The sequence below is a fragment of the Manis pentadactyla genome, chromosome 5 (assembly GCF_030020395.1).
Source record: "Manis pentadactyla isolate mManPen7 chromosome 5, mManPen7.hap1, whole genome shotgun sequence".
NCBI classification, from domain to species: domain Eukaryota; kingdom Metazoa; phylum Chordata; class Mammalia; order Pholidota; family Manidae; genus Manis; species Manis pentadactyla.
In genome coordinates this window covers 32541630-32563040 of record NC_080023.1, presented here as the reverse complement: position 1 = coordinate 32563040, position 21411 = coordinate 32541630, and the positions used below count along the sequence as shown (strand labels likewise).

The following is a 21411-nucleotide window of genomic DNA, read 5'->3' as shown; positions in this document are numbered from 1 at the left end:
AAGGGAAGTTCTTCCAGCCGTCACTCGTCCCAGCTCTGCAAACTATTCCTATCACCATGAAAAGGCAAAGCTACAGGTGGACGAAGATCACAGAGACAACACCAGAGAAAGAGACAGACCTAACCAGTCTTCCTGACGAAGAATTCAAAATAAGAATCATAAACATGCTGACAGAGATGCAGAGAAATACGCAAGAGAAATGGGATGAAGTCTGGAGGGAGATCACAGATGCCAGAAAGGAGATCGCAGAAATAAAACAAACTCTGGAAGGGTTTATAAGCAGAATGGATAGGATACAAGAGGCCATTGATGGAATTGAAACCAGAGAACAGGAACGCATAGAAGCTGACACAGAGAGAGATAAAAGGATCTCCAGGAATGAAACAATGTTAAGAGAACTGTGTGACCAATCCAAAAGGAACAATATCCGTATTATAGGGGTTCCAGAAGAAGAAGAGAGAGGAAAAGAGATGGAAAGTATCTTAGAAGAAATAATTGATGAAAACTTCCCCAAACTGGGGGAGGAAATAATCGAACAGACCACGGAAATACACAGAACCCCCAACAGAAAGGATCCAAGGAGGACAACACCAAGACACATAATAATTAAAATGGCAAAGATCAAGGACAAGGAAAGAGTGTTAAAGGCAGCTAGAGAGAAAAAGTTCACCTATAAAGGAAAATCCATCAGGCTAACATCAGACTTCTCGACAGAAACCCTACAGGCCAGAAGAGAATGGCATGATATATTTAATACAATGAAACAGAAGGGCCTTGAACCAAGGATACTGTATCCAGCACGACTATCATTCAAATATGACGGTGGGATTAAACAATTCCCAGACAAACAAAAGCTGAGGGAATTTGCTTTCCACAAACCACCTCTACAGAACATCTTACAGGGACTGCTCTAGATGGGAGCACTCCTAGAAAGAGCACAGCACAAAACACCCAACATATGAAGAATCGAGGAGGAGGAATAAGAAGGGAGAGAAGAAAAGAATCTCCAGACAGTGTATATAACAGCTCAATAAGCGAGCTAAGTTAGGCAGTAAGATACTAAAGAGGCTAACCTTGAACCTTTGGTAACCACGAATTTAAAGCCTGCAATGGCAATAAGTACATATCTTTCAATAGTCACCCTAAATGTTAATGGGCTGAATGCACCAATCAAAAGACACAGAGTAATAGAATGGATAAAAAAGCAAGACCCATCCATATGCTGCTTACAAGAAACTCACCTCAAGCCCAAAGACATGTACAGACTAAAAGTCAAGGGATGGAAAAACATATTTCAAGCAAACAACAGCGAGAAGAAAGCAGGAGTTGCAGTACTAATATCAGACAAAATAGACTTCAAAACAAAGAAAGTAAGAAGAGATAAAGAAGGACACTACATAATGATAAAGGGCTCAGTCCAAAAAGAGGATATAACCATTCTAAATATATATGCACCCAACACAGGAGCACCAGCATATGTGAAACAAATACTAACAGAACTAAAGGGGGAAATAGACTGCAATGCATTCATTCTAGGAGACTTCAACACACCACTCACCCCAAAGGAAAGATCCACCAGGCAGAAAATAAGTAAGGACACGGAAGCACTGAACAACACAGTAGAGCAGATGGACCTAATAGACATCTATAGAACTCTACATTCAAAAGCAACAGGATATACATTCTTCTCAAGTGCACATGGAACATTCTCCAGAATAGACCACATACTAGGCCACAAAAAGAGCCTCAGAAAATTCCAAAAGATTGAAATCGTACCAACCAACTTTTCAGACCACAAACACATGGAGGCTTAACAACATGCTCCTAAATAATCAATGGATCAATGACCAAATCAAAATGGAGATCCAGCAATATATGGAAACAAATGACAACAACAACACTAAGCCCCGACTTTTGTGGGACACAGCAAAAGCAGTCTTAAGAGGAAAGTATATAGCAATCCAAGCATATTTAAAAAAGGAAGAAAAATCCCAAATGAATGGTCTAATGTCACAATTATCGAAATTGGAAAAAGAAGAACAGATGAGGCCTAAGGTCAGCAGAAGGAGGGACATAATAAAGATCAGAGAAGAAATAAATAAAATTGAGAAGAATAAAACAATAGCAAAAATCAATGAACCCAAGAGCTGGTTCTTCGAGAAAATAAACAAAATACATAAGCCTCTAGCCAGACTTATTAAGAAGAAAAGAGAGTCAACACAAATCAACAGTATCAGAAACGAGAAAGGAAAAATCACGACGGACCCCACAGAAATACAAAGAATTATTAGAGAATACTATGAAAACCTATATGCTAACAAGCTGGGAAACCTAGGAGAAATGGACAACTTCCTAGAAAAATGCAACCTTCCACGACTGACCCAGAAAGAAACAGAAAATCTAAACCGACCAATTACCAGCAACGAAATTGAAGTGGTAATCAAAAAACTACCAAAGAACAAAACCCCCGGGCCAGATGGATTTACCTCGGAATTTTATCAGACATACAGGGAAGACATAATACCCATTCTCCTTACAGTTTTCCAAAAAATAGAGGAGGAGGGGATACTCCCAAACTCATTCTATGAAGCTAACATCACCCTAATACCAAAACCAGGCAAAGACCCCACCAAAAAAGAAAACTACAGACCAATATCCCTGATGAACGTAGATGCAAAAATACTCAACAAAATATTAGCAAACCGAATTCAAAAATACATCAAAAGGATCATACACCATGACCAAGTGGGAATCATCCCAGGGATGCAAGGATGGTACAACATTCGAAAGTCCATCAACATCATCCACCACATCAACAAAAAGAAAGACAAAAACCACATGATCATCTCCATAGATGCTGAAAAAGCATTTGACAAAGTTCAACATCCATTCATGATAAAAACTCTCAGCAAAATGGGAACAGAGGGCAAGTACCTCAACATAATAAAGGACATCTATGATAAACCCACAGCCAACATTATATTGAACAGCGAGAAGCTGAAAGCATTTCCTCTGAGATCGGGAACTAGACAGGGATACCCACTGTCCCCACTGTTATTTAACATAGTACTGGAGGTCCTAGCCAAGGCAATCAGACAAAACAAAAACATACAAGGAATCCAGATTGGTAAAGAGGAAGTTAAACTGTCACTATTTGCAGATGACATGATACTGCACATAAAAAACCCTAAAGACTCCACCCCAAAACTACTAGAACTGATATCGGAATACAGCAAAGTTGCAGGATACAAAATCAACACACAGAAATCTGTGGCTTTCCTATACACGAACAATGAACCAACAGAAAGAGAAATCAGGAAAACAACTCCATTCACAATTGCATCAAAAAAACACAAAATACCTAGGAATAAACCTAACCAAAGAAGTGAAAGACTTATACTCTGAAAACTACAAGTCACTCTTAAGAGAAATTAAAGGGGACACTAACAGATGGAAACTCAACCCATGCTCTTGGCTAGGAAGAATTAATATCGTCAAAATGGCCATCCTGCCCAAAGCAATATACAGATTTGATGCAATCCCTATGAGACTACCAGCAACATTCTTCAATGAACTGGAACAAATAATTCAAAAATTCATATGGAAACACCAAAGACCCCGAATAGCCAAAGCAATCCTGAGAAAGAAGAATAAAGTAGGGGGGATCTCACTCCCCAACTTCAAGCTCTACTATAAAGCCATAGTAATCAAGACAATTTGGTACTGGCACAAGAGCAGAGCCACAGACCAATGGAACAGACTAGAGAATCCAGACATTAACCCAGACATATATGGTCAATTAATATTTGATAAAGGAGCCATGGACATACAATGGCGAAATGACAGTCTCTTCAACAGATGCTGCTGGCAAAACTGGACAGCTACATGTAGGAGAATGAAACTGGACCATTGTCTAACCCCATATACAAAAATAAACTCAAAATGGATCAAAGACCTGAATGTAAGTCATGAAACCATTAAACTCTTGGAAGAAAATATAGGTAAAAACCTCTTAGACATAAACATGAGTGACCTCTTCTTGAACATATCTCCCCGGGCAAGGAAAACAACAGCAAAAATGAATAAGTTGGACTATATTAAGCTGAAAAGCTTCTGTACAGCAAAAGACACCATCAATAGAACAAAAAGGAACCCTACAGTATGGGAGAATATCTTTGAAAATGACACATCCGATAAAGGCTTGACGTCCAGAATATATAAAGAGCTCACACGCCTCAACAAACAAAAAACAAATAACCCAATTAAAAAATGGGCAGAGGAACTGAACAGTTCTCCAAAAAATAAATACAGATGGCCAACAGACACATGAAAAGATGCTCCACATCGCTAATTATTAGAGAAATGCAAATTAAAACTACAATGAGGTATCACCTCACACCAGTAAGGATGGCTGCCATCCAAAAGACAAACAACAACAAATGTTGGCGAGGCTGTGGAGAAAGGGGAACCCTCCTACACTGCTGGTGGGAATGTAAACTTGTTCAACCATTGTGGAAAGCAGTATGGAGGTACATCAAAATGCTCAAAACACACCTACCATTTGACCCAGGAATTGCACTCCTAGGAATTTACCCTAAGAATGCAGCAATCAAGTATGAGAAAGATCAGTGCACCCCTATGTTTATCGCAGCACTATTTACAATAGCCAAGAATTGGAAGCAACCTAAATGTCCATCGATAGATGAATGGATAAAGAAGATGTGGTACATATACACAATGGAATACTACTCAGCCGTAAGAAAGGGCAAATCCAATCATTTGCAGCAACATGGATGGAGCTGGAGGGTATTATGCTCAGTGAAACAAGCCAAGCGGAGAAAGAGAAATACCAAATGATTTCACTTACCTGTGGAATATAAGAACAAAGGAAAAACTGAAGGAACAAAACAGCAGCAAAATCACAGAACTCAAGAATGGACTAACAGGTACCAAAGGGAAAGGGACTGGGGAGGATGGGTGGGTAGGGAGGGATAAGGGGGGGAGAAGTAGTGGGGTATTAAGATTAACATGCATGAGGGGGCAGGAGAAAAGGGAGGGCTGTACAACACAGAGAAGGCAAGTAGTGATTCTACAACATTTTGCTATGCTGATGGACAGTGACTGTAAAGGGGTTTATAGGGGAGACCTGGTATAGGGGAGAGCCTAGTAAACAGAATATTTGTCATGTAAGTGTAGATTAGTGATACCAAAAACAAAACAAAACAAAACAAAACAAAACAAAAAAAGGGCAGTTCCTGTGTGGTAACCTCCAATGAGTTCTACACAAGAGTATAAAGGGCATATAAAAGTGTAGGCAAAGGGTCTGTTTGTGTTTATACAGAAGATCAAAGCCTAATTTGGCTACCCCGAAAATGAACTAAGATACGATATGAAAAAGAACTTCCAACATCAGCACTCTCTGGAAGACTCATGCCAGAAGATGATCATCAAAAAACCCTAACAAAGGTCCACACACTGCTACAGCTGTAGATGCACTCATCCCACCAGTTCCTGGACTTGCCGTGGGAATGAAGAAGGAGATATCTAAGCTGTCCTGTGCATACAGTAAAACAACAAATTTGACTGGATCTATACTGTTGGAACTCAATCAAGAATTAGGAGAAGTGCAAATTGTAGCGCTCCAAAATCTTACAACTACAGACTATTTACTGTTAAAAGAACATAAGGGATGTGAACATTCCCCAGGAATGGGTTGTTTTAATTTGTTTGATTCTGATTTCTCTCAGACTGTTCAAGTTCAGTTGGACAATATCCACCATATCATAGATAAGTTTTCACAAATGCCTAAGGTGCCTAACTGATTTTCTTGGTTTCACTGGATATGGCTGGTAATTACAGGTATGCTTTGGTTATGTAACTATACTCCTATTATGTGAATGTGTGTGCGCAATTTAAGTAGTAGCTTAAAACCTATACATGCTGAAGTTACTCTACAAGAAGATATGTCAAAGAAATAATCAATCTTCCCATGTTTTCTGCTGCCTGCTACTTCTATAGCTTTTCTTCTTCCTTCCTAATTACAACCCTTAAATAGAATTCGTGCCTCATATCAAATTTACCGAGTATCATAATTCTTCCAAGTGGTAAAGATACCTCAAGACTAATGCTGGGCATAGAAGCTACAGGGCATAAATATGCAAAGAAATAAAAAGCTAACCATTTCAAACAATAAGGCTTCTCTCTCACTTACCAACTTCACATTTCCCTGTATGGCCCCAGAAGATGACTGGTTAGCCAGAGACGGGTAAGATTCCTCAAGGGAGGAACAATCTAAGACAGGCACAGTCACAGGGGGGTCATCAGGTGAGAAATTGGGGATCAACAGAGGTGAAGCTTAGAACCTCACCCCCCCTGTTCTGAGAGAAATCTTCTGCATACGTGGATGTTTTATTGCCCTTGTCTAGCTTGGATTAACACATAGTCTACAGGCACACACCTGATCATCTATATTTGCTCTCTTACAACACTAAACTATGTTTTCTACCTTTATCTTGTATCTACCTACCACTTCAGCATTTTATTAAAAATAATAATAATAAATAGAGAAATGTGGTATTCACATATAAATCAAGGATAAAAATCAAATGAGTATTCTTATTTGAACTGACTGTTTATAGTTCATAATGTATGAGCAAAACCGAAAGTTTCTATGATGTCTGCCTTGGTACTGTTCACCATGTAACTTATTCACTATGTAAGAATTTGTTCTCCATGTAAGAACTTGTTTGTTATACCTCAAAAGATTGGAGACTTATGAAAATTAGGCTTGGGGTGGATTAAGGATTGTGCACTGAGCATTGACTCTCCTATACAGAATTTTATTGTTGTTAACAACCATTTGATCAATAAATATGAGAGATGCCCTCACAAACAAACAAACAAAAAAAGTACACACTTCTAATTGTAAAATAAATAAGTAACCGGGATGTAATGTATAGCATAAGGAATATAGTCAAAATATTGTAACAACTTGGTATGGTGATAGCTGGTACCTAGAATTATCATGTATATAAATGTTCAATCACTATGTTGTACTCCTGAAACTAATGTAATGTAATACTGTGTGTCAACTACTCTTCAATAAAAAATAATTATCTTCAAAAAAAAAAAAAAAAGATTCACAGAGTGAGAAAAAGAAAATATGAAAGAGAAACTAAGAGATATAAGAAGGTCCAACATACATGTAGCAGACACTCCAGAAGGAGAGAATCGGAAGGGAAAGAAATAATATTAAAGAGATAATGACTAGGAATTTTCCAGGACTGGTGAAAACAGCAATCTTCAGATTCAAGAAACATGACAGTCCTCAGCAGGAGAAATGAAAATAAATTCATGCTTTGCTTACCACATGACAACTTAAGCAGTATGTCCAATTCTGGATACCTACTTCTTAAGACCAGAAATGGGAAACAATTATATTGTATGTGAATAATGGCTGAATAGTAGTGGCTTCCTGGGATGTTATGTAGAAAAATATTGTTAAGGCCATGTCTTGAGTCAGTGGAGAAAAAATGCCAGTATCTACTGATGATGTCTGATATGGATAGAAAGAATGGGAAGATAAAGCATTTGTTTTGTCTATCTACCATAATTCTAAAAGGCACCAAAACACAATGATTGAAATGATAAGGTTTCTATAAAGTATGTTTTATACTAATGCTAGATTAATCTTAAGAATCACTTTAATCATGCTATGGTTTTGCTCAGCATGGCTGAGTTACTTACTTCTGCCTAACTTTAAAGCTTTTCAGTTACAGGAAATAACTTTCTTCTTCAGCCTTGTTTCTATAAATTCTCAAAGTCCATAGCTTCAGTCAAGCAAATCTTGAACAATCTTGAACAAATGATGAGTAAGCTGTAGTAAGTTTTTCTTCTTATCTTTGTTCGTGCTGTTTTGCGTGGTTGAATGATAGAGACTGCTAGATGATTTATGGTATCCACTACACAAGTTTTGGCAGGGCATATGGTGGTGACCTAGGCAGACTAAATTTGTAGTTTCTCTAACAGCAGTTAGGTGTGACCACATCACTAGGTTCTAGTCTGATATGAATAGAAATAACAAATGCATCTTCCAGATCAGGTCCTTTATACATTTCTTGCATTCCACTCCGCTTTCTCGCTTCCCTGGGGCTGGTATGCTAACTTTAATCTTACAGATGAGTGCAAAACACCCTAGAAAGTGGCAGAGTAGAAGATAAAAGGAACCTGGAACTCCCGTACAAACTTGTGAAGCAGAAATACACAGATAACCTGCCTATGTTTCTCTGTTGCATGAAAAAGAGGAAGAGAAAAAAGCTACCCAAACTACCATATTCTTAGAGCTCTTTTAATTTTGGTTCTCTCTGTTACAACAGTTCAGCCTATACCCTGATTGATTCAGATCACCTTATCTTTTTTAAAGATTCACAATGACACTTTCATTGATCTCCTCTCTCTCTCAAATGTTATAGGACTTGTAAACTATACTACAAGATTTGTCAATTAGTTATAAAAGGCCATGTGTGTTTCATCATGATTAATTTTCTTAAGAGTAAAGGACCAGCCAATGGAGGGCAGCCTCTACAATGGTCCACGGTGATCCTCACTTCTGCTTTTTATGCCTTTGTGTAATCCCCATCTCAGCACCCTTGAGCGTGGGCTGCACCTATTGACTCACTTCTAGAGAAAACAATATGGCAAAAAATGATTTTGATACCAGGTTACTTATTAAGAGACTGTGGCTTAAGTCCTGAATGGCTGCTCTCATTCTCTCACCAGCTGCTGTGTTGTGAGGCACTCTATGCAGAGATCCAGGTGGCTAGGAAATAATGCAGGCTTCTAATCAATACCCTGAGAAGAACTGAGGTCTTGAGCCTAAAAACCTGCAAGGAATTAATTCTGTCCACAATCATGTGAGTGTGCTTGGAAACAGATTTTTCCCCTAGTCAAGCCTTCAGATGAGATGATAGCCTTAACTTACAGCATTTGCAGCTTTGTGAGAGACACTGAGCCTGGAGCACTTAGCTTAACTGTGCCAGCATTCTTCATCCACAAAAACTGTGAAACAATATATGTTTATTGTTTTAACTGCTAAATTTTAGGGGTAGTTTGCAGAAACAGATTATAAAAGGGCCATATTTCATATTTCTTCTAAAGTACATAGCACAGTGCCGTGTATAGGTATTGAAAGAATGTGTTAGCCAATATTGCTCTAGCAATACTAAATCATGAACCACATAGTCCAGGTAAAATTTCCCATTGGTGAGATTATGTAGCTATGGTAATACAAATTCACTTAAGGAAGAGCTGCTGAATATCTGGTGAACTGGAAAATTTTGACAGTAGTAAAATTTAATCCTAAAGTTGAATTTCATTAGGGTTAGTTTGGAAGCAATTTAACTGACCAGTTAAAAGGTATGGGCTTTAGAATCAGGCAGACCAGACTCTGATCCAGTTATTAACATTTATATTTTAAATATACATATATAAAGTAAAAGTTATCTCAGAAATATACTGCCTGACTATAACCACAGAGCTGATAATTCATGCTAATATTAGACAATGGAAAATGTACAAAGGAGGATATGTAGAGACAGTACTCATAATGAGGACAAATGTTCAAATACATTAAAAGAAAAGTTTGTGATGTTTAGAATATGAAATTATAAACATATTTCACATAGAGATTTTTAAATTTTATAGATTAGTTGTTATAGACAAATTTTATTTAAGGGAAAATGTGAAAATATCAGATCAAAGAGATATTACTGTATTACCTGTCTTATTGTGTCACCTTCCTGATTACTAACTGTAATCATTTTATCTTCACCACCTAAAGCAAGCAGATTTTCTGCATTCCAACATCCACATGTGATTTTCTTAGTATGCTTTCCTGAAAAAAAGATCATTTTTGTATAGATATATGGATTTCTCAAAAATTAAAAAAAAAAATGTGGTGTCAATCTTAAAGTTTAGGTAATACACCATGGAAATTAAACATGCAAGGAATTTTATCAAATCTCATCAAAGCAGTTGGTGTTTAAGCAATCTTATTGAAAAGTTTATCACCAAACTATGAATCAGGATAAGATATATAAAGACAATACTGTTTTCCTTCCAACATTTTATGTGGATTATGAGCACAGGCACTAACATAAAAAGATATTCCATTTCCCAACAACTTTGTTTACCATATAACCAAACTTCTCATAACAATAATGTCTTAAGAGAAGCAAATCCCAAAGCATTGTCGTTATTTTTACTATATTCAGCTTCATGACGCAGTAGACCCCTGGCAGATTTACATTCAGTTTTGACTATTTGTGTATAACTAAAGGACCTATGATTTGTGATAATACTGAAGTGCAAATACGAATGTACCCCAGTGAGACTTGAGTTAAGAACTGAGTCATTCAGAGATAGTAACTGCACTAGTTGGGGTGAGGATTTAATAATGTGTATAACTGTTGAACAACCGTGTTGTATACTTGAAACCAATATAATACTGTTTATCAATTATACCTCAATTAAAGAAAAAGAATTGAGTTATTGAACTAGTGAGTGGTATTAGGTATTAGAGTATCAGGAAGCCAGCCAGTACAAAAATTACATTTTTGGGGGGAAGGAGCTCATATGCTTGACATTGTGAGCATTTGTGGAAGGTCATGGGATAGATAAGTCCTTGAGTATCAAAGATTAATCTACAGTGAAAAGCAGAATGGTTAAGTATACATATTCTGGAGCCAGACTGCCTGGATTTGAATCTTGGCTCCACCACTTACTGCAAAATACTATAAATTACTGAAAATTTCTATTCTTTAATCACATCATCCATAAATTAGGGATAGTAGTAGGAGCTATCTCATAGGGTTGTGGATCAAATGAGCTAAAGCACTTAGAATGCCAGGTATATAGGGAACGCTATATAAGTGTCAGCTATTTGAGCTGTTACTGAGATCAGAGACCACATTTGTTTAATTTTTTGTACCCCTTTAGAGCCTAATACAGTACCTATGTAGAAAGTAGATTCTGAATAAAGTTGTTAAGTGAGTAGATCCTGAAGCAGGTGTATGCTTGGTGTGTGAGAGTCTCAGCAAGGAGGACAGCATGGCTGGGGCAGAGAAAGACAGGAGAGCAAATTATCAGATGAAGTCAGAGAGTTTGCAGGGGCCAGGTCAGGCAGGGCTTGGCTGGCTATTGTGAGGACTTTGGTTTTGACTCTGGGTGAGATGGAGAACCAGTGGAGGGTAATGAACAGAAGGCTCACTCTGACCTCTACACTGAGAATATTCTATAGTGAAGCAAGAGACGAATTGCAGGGACCAGTTTAGAGACTGTAGAAATCAAGGTGGAAGATGTTTGAGGCCCACACCACAGTGGTAGCAGGAGGGGCTGATGCTAGAGACATGTGAAAGTACATCCCACAGGAATTTCCGGCAAATTAGATATGGAGGATATAAGAAAGAGACGAATCAAGGATGGCACTAAGGTTTGGCCTGAAGATCTAAAAGAACAGAGTGTCATCACTGGTCAGAGGGAAAGCTGTGGATCAAAAGGGTTTTGGAGTTGTTAAATTTGAAGTGTTTACTCGACATCTCATTGAAGATGTTGAGTAAGCAGCTGTATATGAGCCTAGAGTTTGGAAGAGATAAATATGGGAGTTATCAGGATGTTGATAGTATTTCAAATCAGGAGACCAGGAAACAAAAGTGAAGGGAACATTCAGAGAAGAGACTGGGATATAAGAGATTTTGCTGATCACAGATTAAGGCACTTGGGTGGTACAGTGGGGGAACTGGATATCCAAAAAGGTGGGCATTAGGAAAGGAAAAAGGAGAATGTGACAAGAGGTAGAGGGATGCCAAAGATAAACTTCCTTCTATATCTAAAAAAGGGGGAGGAAAATCTTTCTTCCTCATCCTTCCTATATACATTAAGGCCCTTTTGCTTCCAGTACTCAGAACTCAAGTTGGCCTTAATATCAACTGTAACAGTTAACACGCTTTATGTGCCTGCTTACTCAATACATGTTAGGCACTTAACATGTATTGAGTTTTTCAGTTAATATTAACTCATAGTTAATATACTATGGTAACTGAAGTTTAGGCCATGTTATTGGGAGACTGGCAATATTTAATTAAATCATAGTAAATTCAAGTATATCAGACTCATGAAAAGTAAGAACTGCCTGAATTTAGTCTAGTTGGAGGAAATAAATCAGTGCAAGATGAAACAGGGTAACAAAGTTTAGTTTATTATAAAATCCTGACAGATCAGGTTCCCATAGCAGCAGCTATCTGAAGCAAAACGGCCTGGATTTAGGAAAGTTATTTAAAAGGAAAAAAAGCAACCAATTCAGAGAGGCAGCTATTTTTTTTAGCTAAAGGACCTAAGGTACATAAACTTGAATCTTTTCAGGCCCATTTTACCTAGTTAATAAATAAGGCTGAGGACAGAATCAATATTCATATTAAATACAAACATCACATATAAAATCATGTCTATATGACAGATACCTGACACAAATACTCATGCTTTGGCAAATTTTCATATACCTCAGGTGTCCAAATTTCTGGAGCCTAAAAGTTAACTGATAGGATATACCTCCAGATGAAGTGGGATATAAAAAATGCCTAACTGAAGTCAAATAGACAAATTAATTTATATGGTGAAAGTTGATTTTGGTAACTCAAAATGTTTTAATTTTTCAAATGGGTCAATGACATTACTGTTTAGCTGAAGCACTAAAAATATTAATATTAAAGATACACATAAATGTGAAAAAAACGGAAGTGTCCTTAATTGGAAGGCACTTCCTCATATTTGTTCTGTGGGTACTCTCACCTCCAGAATTCAGTAAATTACATCTTTCCTGGCCACGTGGATGTAATTAAGCCCACTAGTTTCACTATTCACCAGCGTGATGTCACAGTAATTGAAAGGAATCAATACTGTTTCTTCTTGGGTATTCAGAGGGCAGATGCTAAGTGACCAGAGGTTGTAGGAATCAGAGATTGAACCAAGAAGGTCAAACAAGGAACAAACACAAATCCCACCGAGTCATATACCACGAGGCAAATACAACTCATAGCCCACACCTAGACTAAACCAATTGTCTGGTGAGTGTGAGAGGTCAGAATTAGGGATGTGGAGTGGACATACTCTGTCCAACCCATCACCGAAAGTTTTAGTCCAGCTTCTCATGTGCTGATATACACGTGAGCTACTCCATGTCCAGAGGTACAATCCGGATGAGAAAGGGACAAATGGAAGCCATGCTACTGATGTACTGGTGTCCAAAGGCACAGGCTCACCTTACATTAACACAGTCTGTGTAGCCCGAGTATTTCTTAGCAGGCAGTGAAGAGGGGTGATCTTCTTGTACAGCTACAGGTTAAGGTTTGACCAGGGGAGTCTGACTACTACAGAATTTCCTTTGTAATATCAGGCAAATCTGAGGCAGTAAAAAGTAAATTTATGTATAGCGTCTCAAATATAAAGTATAACCTACCAAGGATAGGAATCTTTCGAGATGTCTGACGATTATAAATAAGCAAATTTCCTTTTACAGTCCCAACAGCCAGGAAACTTCCAATTTTTGACCAAAGAAGGAAAGACATTTGGTCCCTGTAACATTTAGACATAAATTACTAAGCAATTCACAATCACAAGCTTTAAATAGTTCTTTAAATAAGTACTTCATGAATAATTATAACATCTCCTTAGAAGCTGAAGTACAAAATTACAACATAATGCTTTAGGACAAAGACTAAGTGCTAAAGACATCTTGAAGACACTATAAAATGACTATACAGTTGATTAGACTTAAAATATATATAAAAATGTGTAATGTATATAGACTTCAATTTGTTCATGACAAACCTCAAATTTCATGACTCATGATGGGATAGTTACTATTTTGTCTACTAATGATAGTTGATAATTCTAAATGTGGAAAAAATCTTAATGGATGATGACATCTCATGCTCAAAAAAGAATCATGGCACCGTTGAACTTTGAACAATGTGGGGTTGGACTGCATGGGTCCATTCATAAGTGGACTATTTTCAATAAATATATTGGAAAAAATTTTGAAGATTTGTGACAATCTGAAACAACTTGTAGATGAACTGTGCAGCCTAGAGATATTGAAAAATTTAAGAAAAAGTTATGTCATGAATGCCAAATATATATGTGGATACTACTCTATTTTATCATTTACTACAATAAAATATACAAAAATCTGTTACTAAAAAGTTCAAACTATCAAAACTTATGCACACAAACACAGACAGTACATGATGCCATTCACAGTCAAGAGAAATGTAATCAAATGTAAAGATGCAGTATTATATCATAACTGCATTAAATTAACTACAATAGACACTGTACTGCTGTAGTAACTGCATAGCCACCTCCTGTTGCTATTGTAGTGAGCTCAGGTGCTCTCAAGCAACTGCTTAAAATGCAATGTGATGTTCATCATCTCCATAAACAGTGATCCCTTAAGTTGGTCACTGGGATAGTACACAACACTGAGCATGTACGATGATTCTGTAACATCTTCCTATGTTGGCAGATGGTAACCGCACTAGAGGGGGTGAAGATTTAATAATATGATTTAATTCAGTAACTACTGAACCACTCTGTTGTATATTTGAAACCAACATAAGATTGTGTATCAATGATACTTGCATTAAAAGAAGAGTCCATTGCTTTTTGTAAATGGAATTTAAATTGTTTAAAGGAAATTTAATTGTTTGGAAAATAAATATATTTAAGAAAAACTGATATTCAAAATTTTGCTTATTAAATATGTTAGTATAATAGATCAACCATTAAATTAAAAACAAACAGTAATGGCTATACCTTTGGATATGCAAAAGTTTTTTAGACAATAAATATCAATATCAATAGTAAAACATTCTTGATTTTACTCTAATCTTAAATTCATGCCTGGCCATGATATACAATTAACATTACAATAACTCTGAGATGATGTGAGTTAATGGATCCATGGGAAGACAGTGGAAGGCAGGGATACACCAGTTTGAAACACCTGGGATTAATTATGCATTTTTCTCTGGATGAGGATGTGACCTGATGTCAAATTTGGTTCAAGAACCAGTACTTGATATTTATAAACTTTCTCTTGAATGGAAGCACAGAGTATATAAAATCTTTCTGAAAAGTGATGTGTACCCAGCATGTAAAAGGACAGAGCAAGAAATGCAGGTTTTCAGACCAAGCATGACATGTTGGACAGAAAGTAACAAGGGTCAAGAAGGAGTCATATTTGGTCCTGTTCTACACAGTCACCTTGCCGCCTCTGGATTCATTTACTGCTTGATAAATAAACTGGAAACTTATAGTTTAAACTTATGGTATGTGTGTGATCTCTTCCTGCCAACGTGCATGAGGCAGGTATTATTATTATTATTATTATAACTATTTCATACAGATGATGAAATTGAGGCTTAGAGAGAGGTTAAGCAATTTGCCCAAGGTCAAAATTGTAAAATTTTAGTTATATTTCAGCAGAGATCTGTAAATTATTCTGTCTGTCCAGTATATTGTCCACTTGGGAACTGTCCCACCCTTCACCCCACTTTTTACCTGGTGGGATTATCAATTCTGTGGCCCTGCCTACCAACTCAGAGACCTTTTGAGGCACTGAGTGGACACTGATGATGTGACAAGAGGGCATGCTGTTTTCTCTGGTATAACTTGCCATATAAAGAATGATATTAGCCAATAGCTGACAGTAGCCATGAAGAGAATATGACTTAGAATGAAGTCCACTCAGAAAGGAAGAACGCAGAGATGGACAAAGAGTAATGATTGTATCATTATAACTCCTAGATCTAGCCATGCCTGCAGCCAATCCCATCTCCAGATTTTCCCATTTGTTTTGTCTCATCTTTAGATTTTTTAGTCTGTTCCATTGAAAGCACCTTTTATAATGATAACAATCATTTTAATTGGACAAAATCAATAGAAATTTACATAACAATAAAAAGGAATTGACTTCTATGAAAATAACTCATTAATGCATCTTTATATGGAAAGTAATAAGTATTGTTAGCATCAAAGCTACAAATAATCATTTCTAAGTGAAGATTTAGAAAATAGAAAAGTTATACTTACCTCATGCCACTGTCTAACTGGCTGGTTTTGTTTGTGTTGGCATCCCATAGATAAATGCAACTAGATTTCTCAGCAATCACTGCTAGGATATCTCCATCTTTATCCCAATCCATAGCAACACAGTTACTTTTAAAAAAGAAAGCAAAACATCACTTAGATTTTTTTTTAAGTAGGGGAAGGAAATTAAATGCTCACCCATTTATGATTTTTGTCTATAACAAGACCTTTCAATCTATTTTGAATAAGTCATAGACTTCCTAAAGTGAAAAACACAGCTCACTATTCACTGCTTGGATAATAATAAAATGTTTTGTTATTGTTGAGGGGATAGAAAAAGATGTAAACTACATTTTACATATCATTTTCATACCCTATATTAAATATAATCTTACCTAATAAGGTAGCAGTTTTTCTTAGATCCTATAAAGAACCTGGCCTTTTGGTAAAAACAAATTCATCAAGCACCTCCACAAAGGAATCACATTGGAATCAATAAGTAATTTGTACGATCAAGTTTTGAAAAGTTATTTCAGATTTACAGAGAGAGAAAAAAGATACTGATAAGAAATGATGTTATATAGTTATATCTAGATACACTGTGTATGAAACAGATCAAGATTGGGTAGATGTAGGATTGCAAAGAAGGAAAGACTGAATCCTGAAGTGGTGAATCAATTAAGAAAAGTGATTCAATTAAGATGTCAAAATAGTTACAAAAAATAGTTATAAATAGGAAATGCTCTATTTTATGTTTCTTACTGCTTAAAATTAGTCCAAAATGTTTATAACTTAAAAACATCCTACTTCTCTAATGCTATTTTTTATTTTAAGATTCTTTGTTCTTGGGTATTGGCTAAGCCATACTCAGACTTACATTTAAGGCAATTGGGAATTACTTCAGTTATTTTATTCTTCAAACTATTCAAACGGGGATCATAATTTTGAGTAATATTTTCAGAAATTCTGGGAGTATGAAAGAGGGAAGCTTTCAAATTGTTAATAAAATCATCTGTCAATTAAAGATAATATATAATGGCATTTTATTTATCTGGAGATCCTTTGTCAGTCGAATTCAACTAAGATGAATACAGCAAAAGACTTTAGAAGTTAAAAAATAAGGCCATTGCATTACCAAAATAGATGTCACAGATATCATGTAATAAAGCTCATACAATTTATTCAGGTTTTCACTAAGTGCCTTATTTTATTTTAGACATAATTATTACTACTTTGACCTCTGTTTCCTAGAATATAGAATCCAGAAGCAATAATTAAAGAGAAATGAAATGGGAAATGCCAAAATGGTGGCATGAAGTGGGTGGTGGCAGAGCAGGAGGTGGGAAAGGCTGGTAGGAGACTGAGAGAAGTAAACCTGATTTGCAAGGATGGTGGCAATAAACTATAGAAAGCAGACATGAATTTAAAAAGCATGGCGCAGAAGACCACTTAGGTGAGGAACTCTAAATATCTTAATAGCCATTGAGGCTATCAGTTAAATAATAATATAGGTAATGATTACACTAAATCATTAAAAATGTTTAAGTTATATCTAGTGTAATCTAGAATAATTTCCTGAAAAATGGATTGTCTTTGTCCTTTAAGAAGTATGTGTATTTTCCAATAACTTATTAGATAAGAAATATTACAGTGATGCAGTCTTATCTACCTATACACACTCTAGGCTTGTTTACAATTAAATTGGAATTCTTTCATATGGACTCATTTAAAATTCTACCTTAACACTTCCCTGTGAATGTATGTGTGTTTGTAATATAAACTCTTAACTCATATGCTAGATATCTATGTATTTCATTAAACAAATTCCTTTACCAATGAAGAAAGAAAGAAGACATAGAAGTTATATATTAAGTTATAAAATTCTACTTGATTATGGTTTTAAGACAGTACTGTTTTATCTTTTAGGAAACAAAGCTTGAAAAAGTTTTTGATCTACCTTTGTACTTACCCAAGTAAATTAATTTCACTTCTTTTTTGACCATGGCGATCAAAGATTTTCACAATCTGATCGGCTCTAAAAGCAATTAGAACACAGAGATGTGATTTAAATGTTTTTTTTATTTATATATATGAAAAACTAAGTTGCCACCCAAGTGACTTCAGTGCTCTTTCATGATAGCTTCATAATTTGTATCTAAAAAAGTTATTACCAGGTAAAGGTTCTATGAACTGTTATGTCAATGGAGTTGAATATATTACTTTTCCCATCACACAAGAACTTCTCTGAGTGTTGTTATATGGGCATACAACCATTTGGAGTCAGATTCACTTAAAACATTCACTGGTTCTCTTACCCTGTTACTGCAAGGTAGTTTCCTGATGTTTTTTGCCAGGTGAACTGTATTGGTGCACCAAGCCAAGTCTTTTCTAACAGTGAGAAAACACGCTAAAAAAATAAACACAATTTTTATATTTTCAAAACATACAATTAAGGGTTGGTCAGAAAGGACATCAAAACAGATGATGAAAACGAGATTCAGGATGGTAAAGGCTTATGTTGGAACTTATCCAAAAGAAGTAAAATAACAAACAAAATAACTAAACAACCAACCAAACAAAAAACCACAATCGTTTACTGTAAAGTATGCATTGATAATAAAACTTATTAGTCTTTAAACATAAATTTTATAAAAATTATAATTTTAGTGTTTTATAGATGTTACATAAAATAATTTAAACTTGAATATAGATAATCAGTGGCATGGGCTTCTTGGGATTAAATGTAACGAGACTGTTAAGGTTTAAAAACTCCTAACCATGAGAGATGGAAAACACCTATACTTCCTTCAAAATTACTTTCTTCATTTACCCATTAGTAATATTTACTTCATCATTAAGTGTTTAATTTGGCTATTGGGTGGACAGTGTATCATTTGAAAAGTCATTCTTTCTTTTCACTTAGTCAAGAACTGTGGTATCCAATATGAAAGCCACAAACCACACGTGGACTTGAAATTTTATTGAGGACTTGCAATGTGGATAGTCTGAACTTAGCCGGGTTGTAAATACAAAATCCATACTGGATTTCAGGCTATGAGAAAGAGAATGCAAACTATCTCGCTGTTAATTTTCTTATATTGATTACATGTTGAAATATTTTGCATATACTGGATAAAATAAAATATATTATTAAAATCAATCTTACCAGTTTCTTTAAAAACATTTTTAATGTGGCTAAATTTTTTTGACTACAGTGGCTCACATTAGATTTATATCAAGCAGTGCTAATTTAGAACATTTAGAAGCACAGAGCTTGAATGAAAATATTTAGATTTTTAATGTTAGGTTAAATTATAAATAATGATGCCCATATCTAGGCACTTGTTTAAATACTACTACAGATAGCTTGACAACCTGAGTGGCAACACAAAACTCATCCGATGCTCAAAATTAAGTGCCAGTCAATAGCCATTTATAATGTTAAAGAGATGAACTCCACCTCTACCGAAAGCAGGTGAATCCAACGTTTTGTGGAGCATGAAGACACCCTTGACGGAAAACAAAAGTCTAAAAGCATCTTACTTTGGCAATTTGGTGCCCACATTGCCCTGGAATTTCTTCATGCAAGTGAGGGATCCTTAAATTTGAATTTCACCCGCTCCATGGGTAGACCTCCTCTAGCTGGGGTCTTCCATTATTATTTTTCTTCAGTGGCGCTATATACATAATCCATACACAGTGCAGTGGAAGAAGTTTTAGTTCCACAACCAAAAGACCAAAATTTAAATTTTGCTTTTTACTTATTAGCTGTGGGGCTTAAAAGAAGTCGCTTGAATTGCCTCAAACACAGAACTCTCAACTGTAAACCAGGAGCATCTCCTCACTTCTGATACTTAATAAATTGTGAAACGCTTTGGAAATAGAAGTTATGATTACCGGTCTGTCAATTTCAATTTCCACACTAAGATGCACGAGGAACCATTAGGACGTAAACATTAATTTAAAATTGAACGTTACATTTCTTTGCCAGATCAGGATAGGGGGTATGACTGTGGTAAAGCGAAAGGGTGAATGACCTGCAGCTAGTGACCGGGGAGCGGGGGTTCTAGAGAAGCCCAACCCTATAAACCATGCGTGCAAAGGATGACGCTCTTAAGCGTGAGACCCGCGTATGCAAGTGCAGATTTTCCATGCATAATGTACATTCACCACCAGGTAATCTGTAAATTGGACCAGCCACAGACAATACAACTCTTTTGGAGGGTTTTCACTTTTTTCAGGGCGCCGGGCAGTTGCCTGGGGTTCAGCTGCAGGAAATAAGGCAGCTCCATTTGATCCAGTCAACTTCACCGCCAACCTCCAAACGTATTCACACGTCCTCTTCTTTCCGCGGCGCGCAATCGGGGGTCTCTTCAGACTCAGTTTGCTCTTTTCCGGCCATGGCCAGGTTTCCTCTGCCCACACCGCTTCAACTCCGTCCGCGGTCCCAGAAATGGGAGGCCTCCCTCTCCGCCTTCTCCTCTCCAATTTTTAACCCCTTTCCCCTGCTTCCTTCAACTTCGCCCGCGCTCCCCCGCCGTGCCTGGTCACCTCGCTCTCTTCCCCAGGACTCAAGCACACGAGAGCGGAAGGGGGCACACGCCCCTATCTCAACGCGAAGCTCGGCTGGCTAAGGGAAGGGCCAGTGGTCGCGTCTTCCAGTCCCCCCGGGGTTTGTAAGTTATTTACCTTCATCTCAAGGCTCCAGCGGCAGTGCGACCTAGCAAGTGCGCAGGCGCACCCGGTCTCCTCTAAAAAGGGCTACAGCGTTCTTGTCACCCAGGAGACCGCGCAAGCAGTAACCAATCAGCGAGCGCCAGCTGAGGCGGGGAGCTTCCCGGCGTCCTCCGCGGGAGAGGCCGGGAGGCGTAGACTTGGATCACGTGACGCAGGCGGAGCTAGGTCCCGGGAAGTTGAGCATCCGTAGATAGTGCGGCGCGACGGCATCCTGGTTGGGCTCATGATTGGATGAGTTTCCTCAGGAGGCGGGTTCTGTGAACTTGACGGGCGCCTGCGTAATTTTCGGTCCCCAATTCCTAAGACGCCAAGAGTGACCTTTAGGGCTTGAAAGAAGTTCGGAAAAAAAGGCAAGGCTCTGAAAGTTGGGTAAAAGAAGCTGTAGTTACTCATGAGACAAATGCTTTAACACAGTCCACGCAAAGAGGGCTTGGATAAGCCCACAAGGCACCTCGTTTTTTCCTCTTAACAGGTTTCTGGGCGAGAAGGGTGGGTGAAAGGTTTTTTCAAGGCCCTCTTTGTCCAACTAAA

General features: G+C 37.1%; 1 protein-coding gene across 2 annotated transcripts in view; it reads right to left on the bottom strand.

Annotated features, from left to right (window-relative positions):
* Window positions 1-20888, bottom strand: part of WDR19 (WD repeat domain 19) — a 99874-nt gene extending 78986 nt beyond the window's left edge. For both annotated transcript variants that reach the window (XM_057502155.1, XM_057502156.1), the window contains exons 1-6: window positions 20833-20888; window positions 18459-18550; window positions 18113-18178; window positions 16147-16272; window positions 13511-13626; window positions 9777-9892 (exon numbers count right to left, since the gene is read on the bottom strand). In XM_057502155.1, coding sequence (XP_057358138.1) covers window positions 9777-9892; window positions 13511-13626; window positions 16147-16272; window positions 18113-18178; window positions 18459-18550; window positions 20833-20838 — 522 coding nt within the window. In that variant the 5' untranslated portion in view covers window positions 20839-20888. The remainder of the gene's footprint in view (window positions 1-9776; window positions 9893-13510; window positions 13627-16146; window positions 16273-18112; window positions 18179-18458; window positions 18551-20832) is intronic.
* Window positions 20889-21411: the final 523 nt, after the last annotated feature.